General features: G+C 41.0%; 1 protein-coding gene across 1 annotated transcript; it reads left to right on the top strand.

The window, feature by feature from the left end:
• Positions 1–237: 237 nt before the first annotated feature.
• Positions 238–18,190, top strand: foxk2a (forkhead box K2a). The gene is made up of 9 exons (XM_085415642.1): positions 238–920; positions 2,005–2,199; positions 2,288–2,429; positions 2,744–2,890; positions 10,854–11,047; positions 11,159–11,361; positions 11,612–11,869; positions 11,948–12,145; positions 15,824–18,190. The coding sequence occupies exons 1-9, from the start codon at positions 625–627 to the stop codon at positions 16,036–16,038; spliced, it is 1,848 nt and encodes a 615-aa protein (XP_085271768.1). The 5' UTR covers positions 238–624; the 3' UTR covers positions 16,039–18,190.
• Positions 18,191–20,095: the final 1,905 nt, after the last annotated feature.

Genomic DNA, 20,095 nt, shown 5'->3' with positions numbered 1-20,095 from the left:
CAATTGACTATGAAAAAAAGAAAGAAAGAAAAAAATTGTAATTTGGCGTCAAATGTGTTATTCTGGATTTATGAATGTGAGATTTCGGGAGGCAGAAAATTTAGTATTAAATATAAGACACTGTCTTCATTAGGTTCTGTTAGTTTATAAAATATAAATAAGGACGAACATTAGACATTTTTGGGACACAGCTTGTATGTACATTAGACTCCCCTCCTGCGCCGCATTTTCCATCTCTCCGTCCATCTGCGTGTCAGCCTGCGCCGCAACCGAGCCCTATTTTATACGGCTATTTTTATTATTGTTGTCATTGGTAAACGCCACGCTTGTGTCTATAAAACCTGCTTTCCCATTGGTTGAAAAGATTGTCTGTCACAGTACTTCCGTCCGTTTGGCCGTTTTTGATTGGTCGGTACGCCTTTTTTTTCCTCTTCATCACGGCGGTGGGTCGGAGCCGCTGTGTCCCCGGGCTGGCACGTTCCTAGCTAAATTCTCCACAGTATAAAATTGGGTTCCCCTCTATTTCACAACCCGTCCCCCTAAAAAAATTATTTGGTTCCCTGCAACTGTTTATATATTTTCGCTTAAGACAGATTTCTAAATCCCCTTCAGATATCTTAGAAGATGGCGGTGGTAAGCGGGATGTCAGGGTTGGCGGTAGCCCGGCTGGAGGGCCGAGAATTCGAGTATCTCATGAAGAAAAAGTCCGTGACCATCGGCCGGAACTCTTCGCAGGGCTCCGTGGACGTCAGCATGGGACACTCCAGCTTCATCTCCCGCCGGCACCTAGAAATATTTACCGCAGGAGAAGATGGCACCGGCACGGGGGAATTCTACCTCCGATGCCTTGGAAAAAACGGGGTGTTTGTTGATGGGGTGTTCCAGAGAAGAGGGGCTCCACCTTTACAGCTTCCGCGAATGTAAGATTGATATTCCCAGTTTGCTTAAAGTGCGGGGAAAATCGAGTTATTTCTGGAATCGTGTGTTGTTGTTTTGTTGTCCCGCTGCGGTGTTGCACGTGCTCTGACAAGCAACACTAAGCTGGTACGTGCAGCTCGTGTGTGTGTGTGACCAAAGGAAAAAATGGTCAACCGACACGCAGATATGCACGATAATGGCAGAGGTAACTACTGGAAGCGCACTGAACCCGACTCATAACCGCTGATTATTTATTGCTGGTTTATTCGGCTTGTGTTTAGCGAGCTGCTTACGTCAGTGAGACGTCAGATAGTCATAATTCAGCTAAGAGTCGGTGCGTCATGTGGATGCTAGTATTCTACTTCATTGTTGCATTTGTTTATATGTATCACGTGTTTTGGATATGCCTAATTACAGAGAGGCTTGGCACAGCCTAAAATTTGATAACGTTCATAGTGCTGGCTTGTACTAATAGCTATGTGTATGAAACATCAAAATGGCCGAATTATAGTAGAATTACGTTGGAATTTCACAAAGCGAAAAAATTCTTGTTTGGGGCTATAACCCTCAACAGCTGTCTCTCCCATGTCAGGAACACAGGCTAACTATTAAACTTGCGTGGGTGGTGTTTCTGACATAATACAGAACAGGCTACAGTATTTTCCCTCACAATAAAAGGCTGGTAAAGAGTTATTATACACTAGTTTTACTCATGATGCAGTGTTCCAGCGCCAGGTGCATAGTTAAAGTTGGCAAGTTAAGTACTTGCTTGACTTCATGTTCCCAACCTTTGCTCTGTCATTATTTGTCTCAGTGCTGCTCATGTGCTTACATTAAAAAAAATCTATGGGTATGAATGTAACCATGCACTGGAAGCTATTCATGTTAGACACGAGCTGTTATATAATGGAGGATGTCCCTATTTAAACAGTGTGAAACTGAATCACAGTAGTTGGACCTCCTTGGCCTGCTTGTCACCAGCTGGTCTGAGCAGTAACATTGTAATAAGCACTTGATTGACTGGCAGAATTATTTCACACATTTAAATAGTATAATAGTTTTTTGGTTCTTTTCTCCTTCTCTTAGGTGTTGTTTCCGCTTTCCCAGCACAAGTATAAAAATAACGTTCACAGCCCTGTCCAATGACAAGAAAGAGCCAAGGAACGTGCCAGAATCACCGATCAAGCCTGTCCAGCCCCAGATTTCCCCCCTGACCATCAACATTCCTGACAACATTGCACACCTCATGAGCCCGCTGCCTTCACCTACTGGAACCATCAGGTAGGACTGCTTAGTTGTATGTAAGCAGATTAGAAAACTGTGGCTTTTTTCCCATCTCAAATCAAGACATTTTAAATATCTTTCACAGTGCAGCAAATTCTTGCCCATCAAGTCCACGTGGGGCAGGACTGTCCAGCTACAGGACATCTCGCATTCTGACCTCCGATCTTATAGGAGACAGCTCCCAATCAGAAAACGACAAGGAGGCCTCAGGTGAAGACAGTCCAAAGGTGAGAGGAAATGCATAATGTGAACAGGGCAGGAAGGGGTGAGTGCTTACAGTTAGTCTATCTGCTTGATTTCGAAATGGATTCAGACTAAATGTCTGAGAAGAACCGTGCGTGATGAAGGCAGCAGACTTCAGAGAAGTCTCAGTGGATTTGAGGACTCTGAATATCACTGTTACTCATTGAAGTCTAAAAATTGCCCAATGTTTGCAGTAGCAGCATAGACTTTAGAGTACAAACCCTCTGTGTCAGTGTGCATATGTGTGCTTTTGACACACATTTCCTGTGTAATAAACTTCACTTTATGTCTCCTGCAGGATGACTCCAAACCTCCATATTCATATGCACAGCTAATAGTTCAAGCTATCACCATGGCTCCGGACAAACAGCTAACACTGAACGGAATATACACCCACATCACCAAGAACTACCCCTACTACAGAACAGCAGACAAAGGCTGGCAGGTCAGTTTGGTTATAATACTGATAATACTAGTAATAATGGTGTGCTTGCGATTGAATAGTAATACAGACTTGAGTTGGTAACAGTTTGTTTTTTTTAATCTAATTATTGGCTGAAGAGCTTCATAAACTTATTTATTCACCATTCCAGCTAAACCACTGTAGTTCAGAATAGTTAGAAATGAAATACAAGGGTTTAAGTTAAAACAGAATACATTTATGTAATTGTGAGGTACAGATGGATAGTCTGTCCCCCACAGCATGACCCAGTGATGGAGGACCAGATGCAGTAGGGAAGCATCCCTGTTTGTCGTGGAGAGTGAGCCCCATTATTGAGCTTCCACATATCAGTCACTCAAGATTGCAATTATTTTCCTTTCTCAGCATTGGTAAGCGTGGGTAGTTTGCCTGACATTCAGTTAGGGTGTGCAAGTGCATGAGTGTTATACCAGATCTTATAGTTTGTTCACCAAGGAGCTACATGTTTTCACCAATGACTTTTGGCATTCTGATGATTAACCTGCATAGAATAAACAAAAAGCAGTTTTTGCTTAACCATCAAGCAAAACATTCTAAGCAACAAAATAACTGTATTGTTACTATACTTGGGCATCATAAAGTGAAATTGGAGCTGAGCTTTCATTTCAGCAGACATTTATTATTAGATTATTCACTGTTCACAGCTTCACCATGATGTCAGGATGTTTTTCTTCTAAACCATTTGAGTTCTGGATGAATCTCAGGAGGTCACTGTTGGAAATTGTGTGTGATAAATTAGGGCAGCTATTTTTCATTTGTTGAAATAAGAAGGAAATGGGGATGAAACACAGAGGGGAAACACACTTTCACACTTTGTCTTACTGTGTTCTCATTTAATTCGGAGGGTCTGCCATAAAGTCCACTTTTACCATGTGCTTTAGCTGTGGAGCACTTGACCCTATAGTATGAAGCGAGTTCAACATACCTAGGGTATCGTTCCTATCTGGAACCTACCCTTATCACCTGTGTAATCACATGAAAGATGGTCTTGGCAGCATGTAACCAATCTAAAGGGGGCATTTCACAGATCATATGACTATTATCCACAGATAATAGTCCCTATGAGTGCCACCTACTTCAGAGAGATTGTCAAATGCTGATTAAAAATCCATAACGAACATAGAAAATACACCGGTAAAATGCAACACTCCTGTAAAAAGGACACATGATTAATAATGGCAGAAAATCTGGCGATTTAGTGCACAGAGCAGGAAAATAAACATTTTAATTCCAGTTAATCATTTTATTGCTGTTTGTGCTCTGTGTTGCTGTTTCTTAATAATGTGACACCTGCACATTAGAGCTCTGAACTGTTAAACTGGATCCATTTACACAGTAAAGCTTACGGTCCCAAGTCTAATAAAAAAAATTTCACTTCAAACAGGTATTCTTAGTGTGCCTTCTAGTACCTGCAGTTTCAGTAGTGTTAGAGAGAATTAGGAGTGGATTAGAATAAAGTATAATAACATGTATACATTTTCTAAATCGTGAAAATAATACCCACATAGGGCTGGGCCATATTATACCGTTCACGGTAATACCGGTATAATGTTAGGCAACGATAGGAAAATGAAATATCGTGATAGAATGGGAGTAAAACGCGCATGCGCAGTGCCTTTGTTTTCATACGCACATGGCCGATTGTTGAGTGAAACAGATGAACCAGAATTGGTTTGTAAAAATGGTGCAACTTCAGTGATGTGGAACTGGTTTGGTGTTTGTCCGTCAGATACACAACAAAGCACATTTTTTTGCAGAACATGCAAGCGGCCGTTGTTATTGTCATATTTGTCGGACTGAGATGCTCTTAAATCTGGGAGTAATCTGGGTCCTAAACTCCGTATGCTTCAGGTCAAACAACACTGCAGCATCACTGAGAGTTAAAAACTGTCTAAATTCTTTCATCTTTAATAAAACGATCAGCATTGCTGCTTTACCAGGTGTAACTATGAAGTTTAACTTCCAGGCATCCATGAAAACAAAAGTTATTACATTTAACGGAGTTAGAAGTTAGCAGGAAGCTAGCGGAAGTTAGCTCGCTAGTTTCGCTAGTTACCTAAGCATGATATTGCATGTTCTGACTGAGAGATTTCTGAAAAAATTCAAACGTACAGCTCTGCTATCACTTCCAACATAAATGAAGACAGGAAACTAAACAGCAGTGACGTTTGTAGGGTTACTGAAGTTTGGCTAGCTGGTATATAATGATGTGCTACGTGATCGCTAGCGACACAGCTATGTTAGCATAACATAAACAGTGAAGCTGGAGGACGAACACTAACACTTTTCCACTTATAAAAGTTAACGTGAAGGTTCCTCATGGTTAGAGACAAATGCAATCGCATGGCAGGATGCTGTAAACGGACCAAACTTCAGTCAGGAGAACAACTGAGATAATCCATCCACAATACGAGGTTAGTCATTAATATACTGCAACAACATGGGAATAGAGCAGCTGCCAGAGAATTCAACATTAATGAATCAATGGTACAGAAGTGGAGGAAGCAAGAAGAATGAGTTTAATAAAGTTTGATTTATCTGACTGCTTTGTTTTGCTTAATGTGCCTTATAATCCCGTGCACTTTATGGTCCGAAAAATACGTACTGCACACTGCAGTTTAATGTTGCAAAGCACCTCTTTTTAACTTCAGTGGATATTATACATGGTTATGCTCAGGATATGTCAGCCCATTTCTACTGGAAATGCCTTTTGGTTAAACTTTCAGCAAGGAATTTGCATTTGCACTGTTACATTTTTATAAAGCTTTAATGTACATAAAAACCAGCTTCTTGTTTAAGTGAAAATAAATGGAAGGTTGTCTTTTTGCGCTAGTAATGTTGTGGAGTTGTATTTTGTCTCGCATTAATTATATCGTCAGTTATATCGTTATCGCAAATTTTCAAATATATATCGTGATAAATATTTTTGGCCATATCGCCCTGCTCTATACCCACATATCCATCACTATCTGATGCATAGCTGCCGCTTCATTCAGTGGTTTCACTAAGATCTAGCTTAACAAGCTGCATATACACAATATAGACATCTGAACTTCATTATTTTATTGTATTTGTGTTATTCTACCCCCATAATGTTTGTAAATGGAAAGGGCCATAGTTTTAATGTAATTATCTCGCAGGATCTGTTATTCTTATTTCCAGGTCCACAAAACATCTTATCTGGCTTCATCTTACTCTCTAGTATCTCCTCTGTCAAACCAACCCTCCGTCACTACATCCACGAATCTTCTCTGTGGTCTTCCTCTTTTCCTTCTGCCTGGCAGTTCCATTTTCAACATCCTTTGTCCAGTATATTCACTATCCCTCCTCTGCACATGCTAAATACAGCTCAGCCTTGTCTCTCCAGTTGTTTCCTCCAAACCACTCAACCTGAGCTGTCTGCCTGAAGTATTCATTTCTAATCTTGTCCATTCTGGTCATTCCCAGTGAAAATCTTAATATCTGCAGCTCTGCCACCTCCAACAATTCCTTGGTCTTTTTGTTAGTGTCTTCATCTGAAACCATACATCATAGTGGTTTTCACTTCCCTTTCACTTTTGCTGCTATCCTTCATTCACAAATCATACCTGATATTCCTTTTCATCCACCCCAGCATGCCTGCACTCTCCTTCACCTGTCTTCTGCATTGTCTGTTGCTTTGGATGGTTGATCAAAGGTATGAAACCCCTTTGTCTGCATTACCTCTGCTCTTTGCACGTTCACATTTCCACCTGTGTAGCTCATTCACATCCCTTCTAGTGACTTTTCACTACAGATAACAATGTCATCTGCAAACTATAGTCTCAATTGACTATAGTCAATTGAGACTATAGTCAATTTGACTATAGTCAATTGAGACTCCTGCCTCCTTATCTGTTTATCGATTCTCATCTTCTGTCTATTACCATTGATAACAGGAAAGGGCTCAGAGCTAATCCCTGATGTTGTCCTCATACGTGTCTTGTACCACCCTGTATACTTTTCAGCCACCCCCAACTTCCTCATGTAGTACCACAGTTCCTCTCTTGAAACCCTATCATATGCTTTCTCTAGATCCACAAAGACACAATGTGACTTATTCTGGCGTTCTGTGTACTTCTCTATCAGAACTCTCAAAGCCAACCTTGCATCTGTAGTTTACTTTCTTAGCTTAAAGCTGTACTTCTGCTCACTCTTCGCACCTAGTTTCAGCATCTCTTTCCCATAGCTTTATGGTTCAGCTTTATCTCTCTGTAGTAGCACATCACAATCGGTACCAGTACACGTCTTCTCCATTGCTCGGGCAATCCTCTCTCTCCAGAATTGTGTTAAACGTCAGTCTGGTTGAAAAGTCAACTTCCCTCTCTCTTAGAGGGAAGTTGACTTGGCAGAGCTGCATACCTCCACAGGTATGCCATCTGGACCAACTGCTTTCCCACTCTTTGTCCTCTTTCTAACTGCCCTCACTTCCTCTTCACCGCTACACACTCTCTGATTCATTAACTTTGCTCGATCTGTCCTACTCTCTCTCATTTTCTACATTCATGAGCTCCACAAAGTACTCTCTACGTCTTCACTTGTTAATTACATTTACATCTCATTCCATTTGTATCCCTAATCATCCCAGTCTGCTGCACATCCTTTCCAGCTGTATCTCTCTGCCTAGCCAGTACTAGTCCTTTTGTCCTTCCTTAGTCTCCAGACTCACATACAAATAACAGAAGGCCTTTTGCTTTCTCTTACACCTAGCCTCCCAGTACACCGGTCTACTTTCTTCATCTAGTAGTTCTGTTTGATTCAGTTTCAAATATTTCTTGTTTTAGGGCCTCAGCAATGTGTACATTTTGAAAAGTGAAATGTATCCCTTTTTAAAATGTACACATTGCTGAGAATCCCAGCAAACCTTGTATAACTGTTGGGGAATGGAAGCAGTGTTCAATACAACCAATGACCTGATGCCCCAGGCGAAGTTAGATGGCCAGCTGTTAGCTCATTCAGGCCAGTGACGGTGTTTCCACTAATCACAGTTAGTAATTGAACCTGTAAACTGGGTGAAGCAAACCCTGACTAATAAATGGTTTCTGTTTTGTTTTTGGTGTGTTGTTGGGGGGTGCAGAAATAAAGAGATGTTGCCGACTAATGTTGCGGGATGAGGATTTGTAAAATGTGCTTATGAGCATGTGTGTTATAAGATTTAGCCCAGATTTAGCATTGGTTTCCCTGACAACAAGGTTGAGAACATCAGTGAAGTTCAGGCTATCAGCAGTATAGTCAGTAGTGGTTTTTGATTCGGGCGACACAGGCGGTTGCCCGGGGCGGCATCACGGGCATCGGCAAAAAAAAAAAAAATTGCTCGTACTCATGCTGCCCCGATATCAGCCAGCGCATATTGGGAATGGCACAGGCACCGATCGGTTTTCTATCGCCCATTTGCTGGGAGTAAGGGTGCCCTTCGTTTGCGAGGTGCGCCTGCTGCTTGCGGCACAGGGAGGAGAGGGCGTGGCGGCGGGGGATTCTCTGGCTGGCTGGAGCAGCATCTAATAACCAACTCGCAAAATAAAAACAAAACACCTTGGGCGGCATGGTGCTAACCACCGTGCTGGTGGTTAGCACTGTTGCCGCACAGCAAGAAGGTCCTGAGTTCAATTCCACCATCAGGCCGGGGTCTTTCTGTGTGGAGTTTGCATGTTCTCCCCGTGTTTGCGTGGGTTCCCTCCGGGTACTCCGGCTCCACTGTCCAAAGACATGCAGCTTGTGGGGATAGGTTAATCGGATAATCCAAATTGCCACTAGGTGTGAATGTGCGAGTGAAAGTGAGTGCGAATGGTTGTCTGTCTCTGTGTGTTGGCCCTGCGACAGACTGGCGACCTGTCCAGGGTGTACCGCGCCTCTCACCCCATGACAGCTGGGATAGGCTCCAGCGCCCCTGAAAAGGAGAAGCGGAAGCAAATGGATGGAAAAACAAAACAACAAACACGAAAACACCAGACATTATGATACAGACTTATAATTTGCACCGATGTTTTTTCGAAATTCTATTCTGGAAAAGTGAGCGCGAGAGCCCTCGGTGCGCCTGCTCGCTGCTGAAGTCAAAGTAAACTTTATTGTCACCTCCGCTACACACAGTCCAGTATGTAGAGACGAGACGACGAGGCTCCAGTTACAGCAGTGCAAGTAAACAAACAATAAATATAAGAACAGTAAGAAAATAAATATACGCTTTAGGACTCGGGGTAAAGGGATCAATAACAATTTAAAATTTATAATTTACGGTTTGATGATTTAAAGTCTCACACACAACCCGTCAAAAGGGGAGGGGGGCGGCTGCTTCCAAACAGAGCACATTTCATTCATAATGTTGTAAATTATGTATTCATGATTTGAATCCTGGGTTGTGTGAAATCCCAGAAATACACCTTAGACAAAGTGAATCTGTGAACTAAGGTGTAGGTCTGTTAGGTTATGCTGTGGTGATCCTCGGGTTGAGGGATGGGTGTTCATACTGGAGTGCAAAACTAAAACCAATGGAAGATGGACAAGAAAAGTTCAAAGCCATCTGGTGCTCAGTTTAGAAAAAAGAGAAGAGGAGGAGAAACGAGCGAAAGATGCAGGTAAGCAGATGTGTCATTGGATAATGGCAGGTCATCCTGAAACAATCAGAGTCAGAGTCAGAATACTTTATTAATCCCTAAGGAAATTATGTGGGTTACAGTTGCTCCAAAAAGAAATGGTAAAAATAGTAACAGACTAAACTCCAAACATTATGTTACAGATTTTAATATTAATTAGTCCTTGTCAATTGTTGATTTGTCCTGTTCTCATTGTATGACGAATTATGATGGCTGTTTGGTAGCCGTTTGCATACAATGCATACTCTCTCTCTCTTCGTGTGTGTGTGTGTGTGTGTGTGTGTGTGTGTGTGTGTGTGTGTGTGTGTGTGTGTGTGTGTGTGTGTGTGTGTGTGTGTGTGTGTGTGTGTGTGTGTGTGTGTGTGTGTGGTGAATTTCGACAACAGTTTTATGTTAATGTACAATCCTTAATATGTTTTGTGGGGGGGGGCAGCAAAACAGGCTACGACCGCCACTGAGTGTAGTTCATGGTTGAGCTCAGCCTTTCCTCTCTAAAACACATGTGACAAAGGGCAAAGAGGCTGTACTATAACGTCACTGAATTAAGACAAAGTGAAAATCAAGGCGATGTGAAAATAGTTCACATCAGATTTCTGTTAAACTAAACAAGCAATCTATGTTGCAAGCTAACAACAGCTGTCCTCAGTCTCCTGCACTGGTGAGAGCAGCAACATGCAGGGGTGCATTTAAAAGGGAGGCAACGGGTGTCATTCACCTAATTTAAATGTATTTTCACTGATGTTCAGTTCAATACAACACAGTACTCTTATATGTCGTCTGCAGCATACTAGTGTGTTTTAATTAGCATTGAGAGTCAGATGCTGCAGCTTTTCTGCTCAGACGTTACAAGACAATGAACTAGGAGGAACAATGAAGCGCTCATACAGAGTATGGCTATGTCCTCAGTGTTAATGAACACGAGAGGCATGTTTGGGGGTTTTGTTGTATTGTGTTGTCTAAAGCTGAAAGTACACCTCTGATTTCTATTGTATGAAGATGCCCCAGTTGATTTAATACATGGATCTAATTTATGCTCTGAACTTTGACTGAGTGACTTTTTTTTTCATTGACAGGATGCAGGATTTAACAGTAAAATGCTGATATTTACACACATGGGTGAGGTTTGACAAATGCGCCTCAAAGTGACTAAAAACTGTGTTACTGTCGCAATAAAATGGAAAATCTAATTGCAGTTTACACCAAGCTAAAATCATCCTGTACAACAACATGGGCGTGTTATGCATTATCAAACATGGATACCCCAACAAAATCTTCAGTTTAATTAAAGTTCTTAATTTTATTTAATTTTGATTCTGTAGAATTCAATTCGCCACAACCTGTCTCTGAACCGGTATTTCATCAAAGTGGCTCGGTCTCAGGAAGAACCAGGTAAAGGCTCATTCTGGAGGATCGACCCCGCCTCTGAAGGCAAGCTGATAGAACAAGCCTTCAGGAAGCGCAGGCCCAGGGGTGTGCCCTGCTTCAGGACCCCTGTGGGGCCATTGTCCTCCAGGTAAAGCATCTTGATGCTACGCATACATGACTGTAAAAAGTTTCCTGTACAGTTATATAGTGTGTTTTTTATGGCTGGGATGAAAACTGTACTTTACTTTTACTTTTCCAGGAGTGCTCCAGCTTCTCCAAGCCACACTGGGGCACTGTCAGCCCACTCTAGTGGGGTCCAGACCCCAGACAGCCTGTCCAGAGAGGGCTCCCCAGTCCCCATGGAGCCAGAGCCAACTCCACCACCAGCCCCAACCCAAGCCACAACAATCCAGCCCAAACTCGCCGTCATCCAAGAGGCCCGCTTTGCACAGAACTCCCCAGGTAAAACATTGGGTTTAGGTTTTTGTCCTTTTTATGAACCATATAACATCTAGTGTGTGCAGAGTGATCACATGTGGGCCTTAACAGATGCATTCACATTTTTCAGTTTTTCGTGACAAAAAAGACTGCAGTACCACCACCACCCCATATTAAACCCTTTTCTGTGACAGTGTACAGTGTTTGTGTGCTCCTGCACATCTTTATCTGAGTGAATGACATCTGCTTTAACCTTTATCACACCGTTTGACAGGCTCCCCTCTCAGCAATCAGCCAGTATTGATCGCTGTGCAGCGCCAGATGCCTCAAACGACCATGAAGCCTGTGACCTATGCCATGGCCACACCAGCCATTGTTACGACTACAGTTAGCTCTGCCCCTGTCATGCAGACTGTGCATGTTGTTCACCAGATCCCAGCTGTCACCATGGCAACTGTTGGTGGACAGCCTGCTTCTGCAGTGAGCAGCGAACCTCAGGAGAATGGAAGCGGAGAGCACAAGGAGATCAAAGGTGGTGCTCTTTTTGTTGTTGTTTTGGTTTGTTTTTGATTCTATGAGCATGTCTAATTTTTGATATTTTTGTGTGCAGTAAAAGTGGAGCCGGTCCCATCCATTACAGCCTCCTCCATAGGTGGAGTCAGTCGTATCATCCAGAGCTCTCAAGCTGCTCCTCTGACTACGGTTACCATCGTGCAACAAGCTCCGCTCGGTCAGCACCAACTCCCAATAAAGGCCATCACACAGAATGGGACCCATCTGGTCCCCATTAGTACTGCCGCTAGCACAGGTGAGTCGGACACACACACAGTCAAACCAGCACTTCATTAATAAAGGCCAGTTTTAAAAAACCTACAGCATGGTTGGTGGAAGTGAAGGTTTGAACTAGAAACCAGGTGAAAATAGGAATAAAGGCCTGCCTCTACCATTAGTCCTAAGTATCTGAGTGCTTCTTCCACCATTCCTTGTCATGTCTCCTGATGCTTCATATCTGAGACTGACTGGTAACTTATTCTTAACAAATAACCTGGTTGAGAGCAGGCTATGTTCAGAGCTTTGGTTTAAACAAATTCTTTTATGGTCAGCATGTGTCTGTGTTGGACAAACACATTTTATATGTGCAAGTTGTTAAGCTGTACCTCAAGCACAACTGTGCATTCACTGGAATTCATGTAATCAGTTTGTGATGATGAAAAGGTGTATATGTTGTTTATACTTGATGGTAATCTACCAGTAGGTCTCATTTTAAATTGCTGGAATTGCAGGTAGTAGGATACAGATTAGAAAATTGCTTGGTTGTATTTGGAGGCAATTTGTTACCAAGGATAGCTGTTCAATCAATTCAATTGATTTCTCTTTGATCTGCCACCAAACAAAAGCAGTTTTCCACACCTCTCCTTTATTGGGCTTTAGGAGAATAACCTTCATAACATTCACCTTCAGTTATTTTAAAAAGGTTATTTTATAGCTCTGTGCACCAAATCCACTTTTTCTTTCCAGGTAGTTTATAGGTTGTTGATGATGTTTATCATCATTTTATTATGCTGATCTGATACTGTCTGATTGGAATAAGACTCACTCACCTGGATCATTTGTTCGGAGAAGAATAATCACATGACAGTAATGCCTCTTTTTATGAGGGTGCATAGAGCCCAAAGCAAAAAGCCCAGCTTAACAGAGAAAGTTAATCACCATCATTAACACCTACCTAACAACTACTTCTGTAGTATGCCACTGAGATTTCAATCATCTCAGCCTGTACTGGAGAAACATGCATAGTAGAAACGATTGCAGCAATCCTCCCTGTAAAGTAAATGATCAGATTGAGTTTAGGTCTATATTGATACCAATGGTATACAAAGATCTCTGCTAATTATGGTGCTTGTAAGTAGAATTGGAGCACAAATTATTATATGAACATGCTGACTCAAAAACAACACAGATTCACACTTGTTCCATTTGAAGTAAATGATCTGAAGGCATGTTTGAGCACCTTTCTGTATATATTGCAGTCGTAGTGATGTAAACCTTATGTAGCCAGAAGATGGAGATGCTATGTTGAGGATCTCCAAACATTGCCATATAACCTAGCTTCAATGATCTACAGTCTCTCTTACCTTGTGACTAATGTGAGTCCACTTCAGTTTGACATGTTTTACAACCAACGTTAACCAGCAGGGTCATTTCCGTTGCTGTTGTACATGCCTGGCTTTTGTAATTGTCGGTATGCTCTAGTGCACCTCAAAGACACGCATGTTGGGTTAATTGGTAACTCTACTGGGTTTTTGCAGGGATGGCATCATGATAGATTTGTCAACATGCTTCCTTGTACCCTGCCTGTCACCTCTCACTAGTTATTATGAAGCTGTAACAATACTTTTCAACGATATCACGGGAAGATTTTGAGACCATCCTGCATATAACAGTGAAAAAGTTAACTTTTTAAATTTTTCAACTAATTTTACCAGTTGTAAGTTTTAGTGAGTATTTAAGATTATTTGTTCATTTTACAAATGATTTCGATAACTGCATTACAGATCGCGAGGTGAAATATAGTTTAGAACCTATTAATAAAGAGACTACAACGAACAAGAGCTACCATCCAAAAAATTTAATTAATGGAAATCTAATTAATATAAATGGAGCATTATGGAATTAGTGGAAGTGGTTCTAATAAATAAAGAGCGCATTTACTGTGAAATAGGACATGAAACAATACACACATACAGGCTAATTATCATCATGGAGCTCTGCTCTCTGACATAGATGTAACTCTGTCTGTGAAGCTGGGTTTAAGAAATAAGGCTTAAAGTTTTATAAACATGTTTAGCGCCATGTTCTGTCAGCATGACGTCATGTGATTGTTTGGTTAGTTGCAGCTAATAGGCTTACATTAGTTTATGTTAGCTAACCAGTGACAGAATCAATTACTGGGAGTAAAATAACGACACTAAAACTAGAAATCAGTTTGAAGGGGTCACTTTTGTGCTGCCCTAGGCTGCAACAATGAGTTTTATGTTAAAGCCGAGAACATACTGCCCACTGTCTGTGTCTCTAGCAGTAAGTGGCTGTTGGCTGTCTGGCTAGCTGCGCTGAAATGGGGAAATCCAGCTGTTAGCTGTAATGTTCAGGTTTGTAAAGCACTTTAGTGTTTGTTAACAGTCTGATTGGCCCAGGAGAAGAGGCTGTTTGTGAGTCTGGAGGTGGGGGACCTCACTGACCTGAGTCCCTGACCAGAGGACAACAGGTCAAACAGGTGGTGGTAGTAATGCTTTTCTTAAGACAGGAGGTGATGGCCTCCAGTGGTGGCAGAGGACAGCCAGTGATTTTTTTTTTTGTTTTTGTTTTTTTTGGGGGGGTGGTGTTAATTACCCGCTGCACAGCCTTCCTGTTCTCAATGGAGAGCTCTACTGAGGAGCGGTAGAAGGCCAGCAGCAGCTTCTGGTCCAGGTTGTCGTTCCTCGGGACACAGATGAAGTGCAGCTGCTGGTGGGCCTTCTTTTACAGGGTGATGATAAAGAAACCTGAAGGTGGAGACAGATTCCACCTGTTCTCTATTTATAGTGAGAGGGGAGTGGACCTGTCTGTGCCTCCTGAAGTCCATTATGAGTTCTTTTGTTTTAAGGACGTTCAGTGTCAGGTTGTTTTCTGAGCACCAGTGGGACAAGTTCTCTACCTTCACCCTGTACACTGTCTCATCTCCATCAGAGATGAGCTGAACCATAGTGTTGTCATTGGCATACTTGACAAGGGCTGTGGGGGAGGGGTGGCTTCAAACCGAGCAAAGAAGGTTTGAAGCTCAAAGAAGGTGTTGAGGTCCTGCGAGTTTGAGGCTCCTGTCAGGGGTTATTACTAAACTAAAGTGAAAGAGTGCTGCTACTGTGCTACAAGGATTCTGACAGTTTGCATAACTCTGGGGCGTTGATGAGCTGTTACTACTTGGGAAGTATTATTGTTATTATCATTATTATTAATAGCTCTGATCTTACCAGAGTACAAGGAACATTGGAAATTCATTCTTTGTCTTGGTCCTAGTTTGGATCATTTTCTCTCTGTGTAACTCTCTGAGCTTGACTCCTTCTAGAAGTGGTGATAAGAGTCGCCTTTCAGGAGCTTCTGCCATTGTTTGGTGATACCTTCCACATCAGTATCAGTGCTCCTTCTGCCTCGATCATGTCTTCCTCTTCTCATTTTGGGTTCTAGCCAGTGTGAATGCTACATGTATTATTTGTACCACCTTGTGGTAGGAATTGGTATTGCATTTTTATTGTAGTAAAGTACAGTGCAGGCCTGTATTAACCAGAGCTGATATCTCCTCAGCATAGATGTTTTGGATGTTAAGTCCAGCAGTTGTTTCTTCACATTCTTGATGGCTTCAGTTTGTTTTGGAAGTTCCTAAACTAATTTGAAATACAGGACTATAACACTCCATATTGAACCTTATTCATCTTCTCTTCTTTCCCACCAGCTGTTGCAAACCCTCTGCATCTCCTGGCAACTCACGCTTCAGCCTCAGCTTCCCTCCCCACTAAAAGGCAGAACGGAGAACTGCAAGACCAGCCTGAGACAAAGAGGGTGAAAATGGAGGAAGAGGAGAACGAAGCAGCGGCTGCCAACCGCAACAACGGCACCACGGACAGAGCGGGAGAAGGAGGGGTCAGTGAGCAGGTCGGCGACAAGTAGCCCGCCCGCTCCCAACGGCTCCCATCTGCATCCTGACCCCTGCTCTCCTGTACGCATTGAGCCACACATCTGACCTGGTGTCATTATCTTACTCCAAGGTGCCAAAAAGCGAAGGACTACAGAATGTGCAAACTCTTCTCGACCTCTCCTCCATGTATTTCCGACCACGAAACGTGATGCAAAAACTAAAAGACCAAACCTAAAAATGGAATTGAGAGAGTTACTGACGACTGTAAATGCCCAATGTTTGAGACCCAGATGGCGAGAGGAAGCACAGAAAGGAAAAAAGATTTGAAAATCCACATTAAAGGAAAAAAAGAGGCTTTTTTTTTCTTTTCTTTTTTTGTATTTTAGCAACAATGAGTCCCAAAACTCACCCAAAGAAGACAAGGAGTCTTATCCTGGTAGCATTACAGACAAGCGCTTAACTGTGTGTCAGATAGAAACAGCAAACAAGTGATCTCACCAGTAGTGTATTCCACAAGGGGAAGTGTGTGTGTGTACGTGTGGACATTCCCATCTTCGGCAGCTAGCCTCCATGTCGACCTAGCTAACCCAGTTGTGAGTAGATATGCAGTATTCTGTTGTACAAGTGTATCTTTGGATATTTTGAGTCTTTCTCCATTTCCCGAGGCACAGATACTATCTAGTAATAAGATAACTAAAGCTATAAGTGGCGTCATTACAACATTATTTTTCTTTTTGTTTGTTTGTTTTTTTTAATAATTTATTTTTTTTAATATTGCTGTTTTTGTATGTGGGCTCTGTTCGGTGAAATGAATGTAGTCTCCAATTTTTTTTTTTCCTTTTATTGAAAACACTATGGAGTTAATGACTGTTTTTCTGCTCATTCATGCAAATTAAATTCCTTTAATCACTGTACATCTACAGAATTTTCATATTTTACAAATAGCCTAAGAGTTAAAAATATATTCCCATGTGTATTTGACCGTATGCTTCATTGAGCTTGCATGTTATGGTTCTAGAAACAATGTACCTGAGCAGATTATCCGACTATGGAACTGAAGAAAATTTTGACTGGATCTACACTGATTCTGACCAGTGCTGCACTTAACCTCTAGTTCTTTCTTCTTTTTTCTTTTTTTTTTTAAATTGCATTTTTTAATTTGTATATTTCTAGTTTTCCTTTGTTTTGTTTTCCTGTCATTATTGGCTGTTTTTTGTTACCTTTGTGTTGAAGTTGGCAGTCTGTTGGCTGGATTCTTTTACTCCTTTCAGGCTACTAAAAAAAGTCTATTCAGATTGTATTCTATGTTACACAAAGAAAAGCAAGTGATAGGTGTTTGTTCTGCTTCAGTGGAAAAATGCTTCTTTTTTTTTTCTTTTTTTTTTTTTATAAATTTATTTAAAACACAATCTCCTAGTTTGTATTTCTTTGAGTAAACGCCTTTTCTGCTGGGCAAATGATGCAAACTCACAGTCTCAGTTTTTTTAAAATTTTTGATGGAACGATGGGGACATCTGGGGTGGAGGTGAGGCATGTTAAGTTTTGTTAAAGGCTTCAGAAAGCATTCCTCACATTAAATTGTCCAAGGAAGGCAGTGGAAATGTCCTTTTACAGTTTTCCTAAAGGAACAAACACACTGGCTCACACATTTCCAGTCTGAATGTGACATTTATGTTTATGAAAAGGTGTACAGGTATACTGGATCACCTGTAGAAACCCTTAAATTTACAGTTGGTTGAACTGTAAAGATATTTTAAGAAAATTCCAATCAGTCAACCATAGCATTCAAATTTAGGACATTCTCTTAATTATGAATTGGATGCATTGAAATGTGATTAAAAGGAAGTTTAACAAAGTCACAGGTACAGTTGTTTCTGGTGTATTGATCAAGCGTAGGAGGGCTTGTTTTGGTAGTGCTTAGAGCTTTACACAGCAAGTGCAGTTTATGCATTTTTGACTGAATATGAAGGATGGACATGCCCGTTCTGATGTAATGCATTGGTATTTACTTTGAAGACTACAGTTTAATATTTTAGCCAGATCTATATTTTCTGGAGCCAAAAGTGACCATATATGGCTAAGAAAGTGGGGGCATTCACTGCAGTTGAGCCAGGACCATAGCAGCGGTTGCTACTATGATAGCTCTCAGTGAAAAGCAGTGAACTCAACTGAACGACACAAATATTTATTTGGAACTATTGTTTTTGTTTTGACAAATGCATTATCAATAAAACATCTTAGTTGAAATGAAACACTGAAGACTTCCCTGTTTTTAGGGGTAACCGTGCCAATCAGCATGCAGCAACACACACTTGATGCCAACTGTAAATGATTACTTCATGTGTAGTTAAAGCTTCCATTTGTTTATGAGAAACATGGCTGCAGTAGCTTTAGCAGGACATAACTGTAAGAAGTTATTGCTCCAGAAGTGAAATAAAAAATGGCAGATTCAGTGGTGTAGCTCCAGGTCATGTTGCCAGGCAATTTAAATACTTAACTTTATCATACTATAGGGATTAGTTTGACACAAAGTTGCCTTTGTAGTGCAACCTCTGCTCTGGCCATTATTCAAAGCTTCAAGTTACACAATTTTTAAAATGTATCCATACTTCTATGACTTTCCAATTCGCACACTTTTTAGTAAATTTTGTGCCCAAAATGCTGATCTTGTTACCAAATGTATCCTTAAAATATTAGTTAGCTGCAGGGCCAGTGCTGATGTGATTAAAAACAGCAGTAAGACAGTCAACAGTTACACAGATTCAGTGTGTTACATGTGGTTTCCACGTCACAGTAGGCATGAAACAGCACATTATTATAACTGAAAAATTTTAAAAATTTTATTCACAAATTTAAATGCAGGTTTTACAATCATTCTGCGTGTGTAAGAAGCAGGTTGGCTTTTCAGTTTGTGCAGCATCCCTCCTGTAGTCAGTACCCGCCAAGTCCCGTGTATATTCAGCGTTACACCTACAAAAGTACAATGCGACCCAAAAAGTGACACACGTGATGTAAATTTTGCAATGAATCAACAAAATGTTGTCAAGCAGCTGACAAATGGAGAGAGAGGGGGGGAAACAGCACCCATTAACAGCGTGGCTTATATAAGTTCAACCGAGTTGGATCCACACTGAGATGTCCCATTTATGAATGAATGAAAGATGGCGCCGGTGAGGTCGGCTGCCGTCACGACTGCTCCGACCACTTTTTCTTTATCTTTGTTTTTTAAGTTAGTTTTCAGCGTTTCTAAATCGGCAAAATCATCACCATTGGGTACATTAGGTATGACAGTGACACTCTTGTTTCTATTGGTATACAATATACTCACAATTCGAAGTTTTTAACTCCGGATCCGAGCTGGCCGAGTGAGATCTTACCCTTCATTCTAATTTGTGTTGTACAGTTATTTCATTTTTAACCTTAATTTATATTTTATTCCTTCCTAGTTAAATTTACCCTTTTTAATTTTTCATATTTATTTCCTATCTTATTCATAGCCTTTTCCTTTTTTGTTTTCTTTAGGTCACGAGCAGTTGTCCAAGCATTTCACTACATATCGTACTGTGTATGACTGTGTACGTGACAAATAAAATTTGAATTTGAATTTATGGCCCAACAAACAACACAGCACTTCACTTTGCATTAGCTGAATTAGCTTCAGAGTGAAGAGGTGAAGTTACTTTTACCAAAAATAACGTGGTGATCTTTAGGGACATTTCTGATTAATCATACTGGGCTGAATATTGAATACAAGTGCATTCTTAAAGCAAATTTTAAATGTTACAGTTGATCTCAGCTGCTGCTAGCAAACTTTTTTTTGTTATTTATTAAGGAAATATATTTGTTTGGCTATTAAGCTCCCTGTTGTGGCAGAAACATTCACTCAACATTCACTTTTAACATTTCAGCATTTTGGTAAATGTGGATTTTTTGCAAAAAGATTTGAATATTCTAGAGGTAAACAGAAAACTAAGGCTAGCAGCTAGTTAGCTTTTTCTTTTTTATATTATACACATGCAAAAATAAATTTTCTATTTGAACACTTAAAGTTGTTTCATGACCTCAATTACTGAACTAGAAGGTGTTTAT

The sequence above is a fragment of the Rhamphochromis longiceps genome, linkage group LG8, assembly GCF_057381845.1.
Source record: "Rhamphochromis longiceps isolate RC_006_pf linkage group LG8, R_longiceps_female_GT1.1, whole genome shotgun sequence".
Classification (NCBI taxonomy): domain Eukaryota; kingdom Metazoa; phylum Chordata; class Actinopteri; order Cichliformes; family Cichlidae; genus Rhamphochromis; species Rhamphochromis longiceps.
This window is presented reverse-complemented; position numbering and strand designations above follow the sequence as displayed.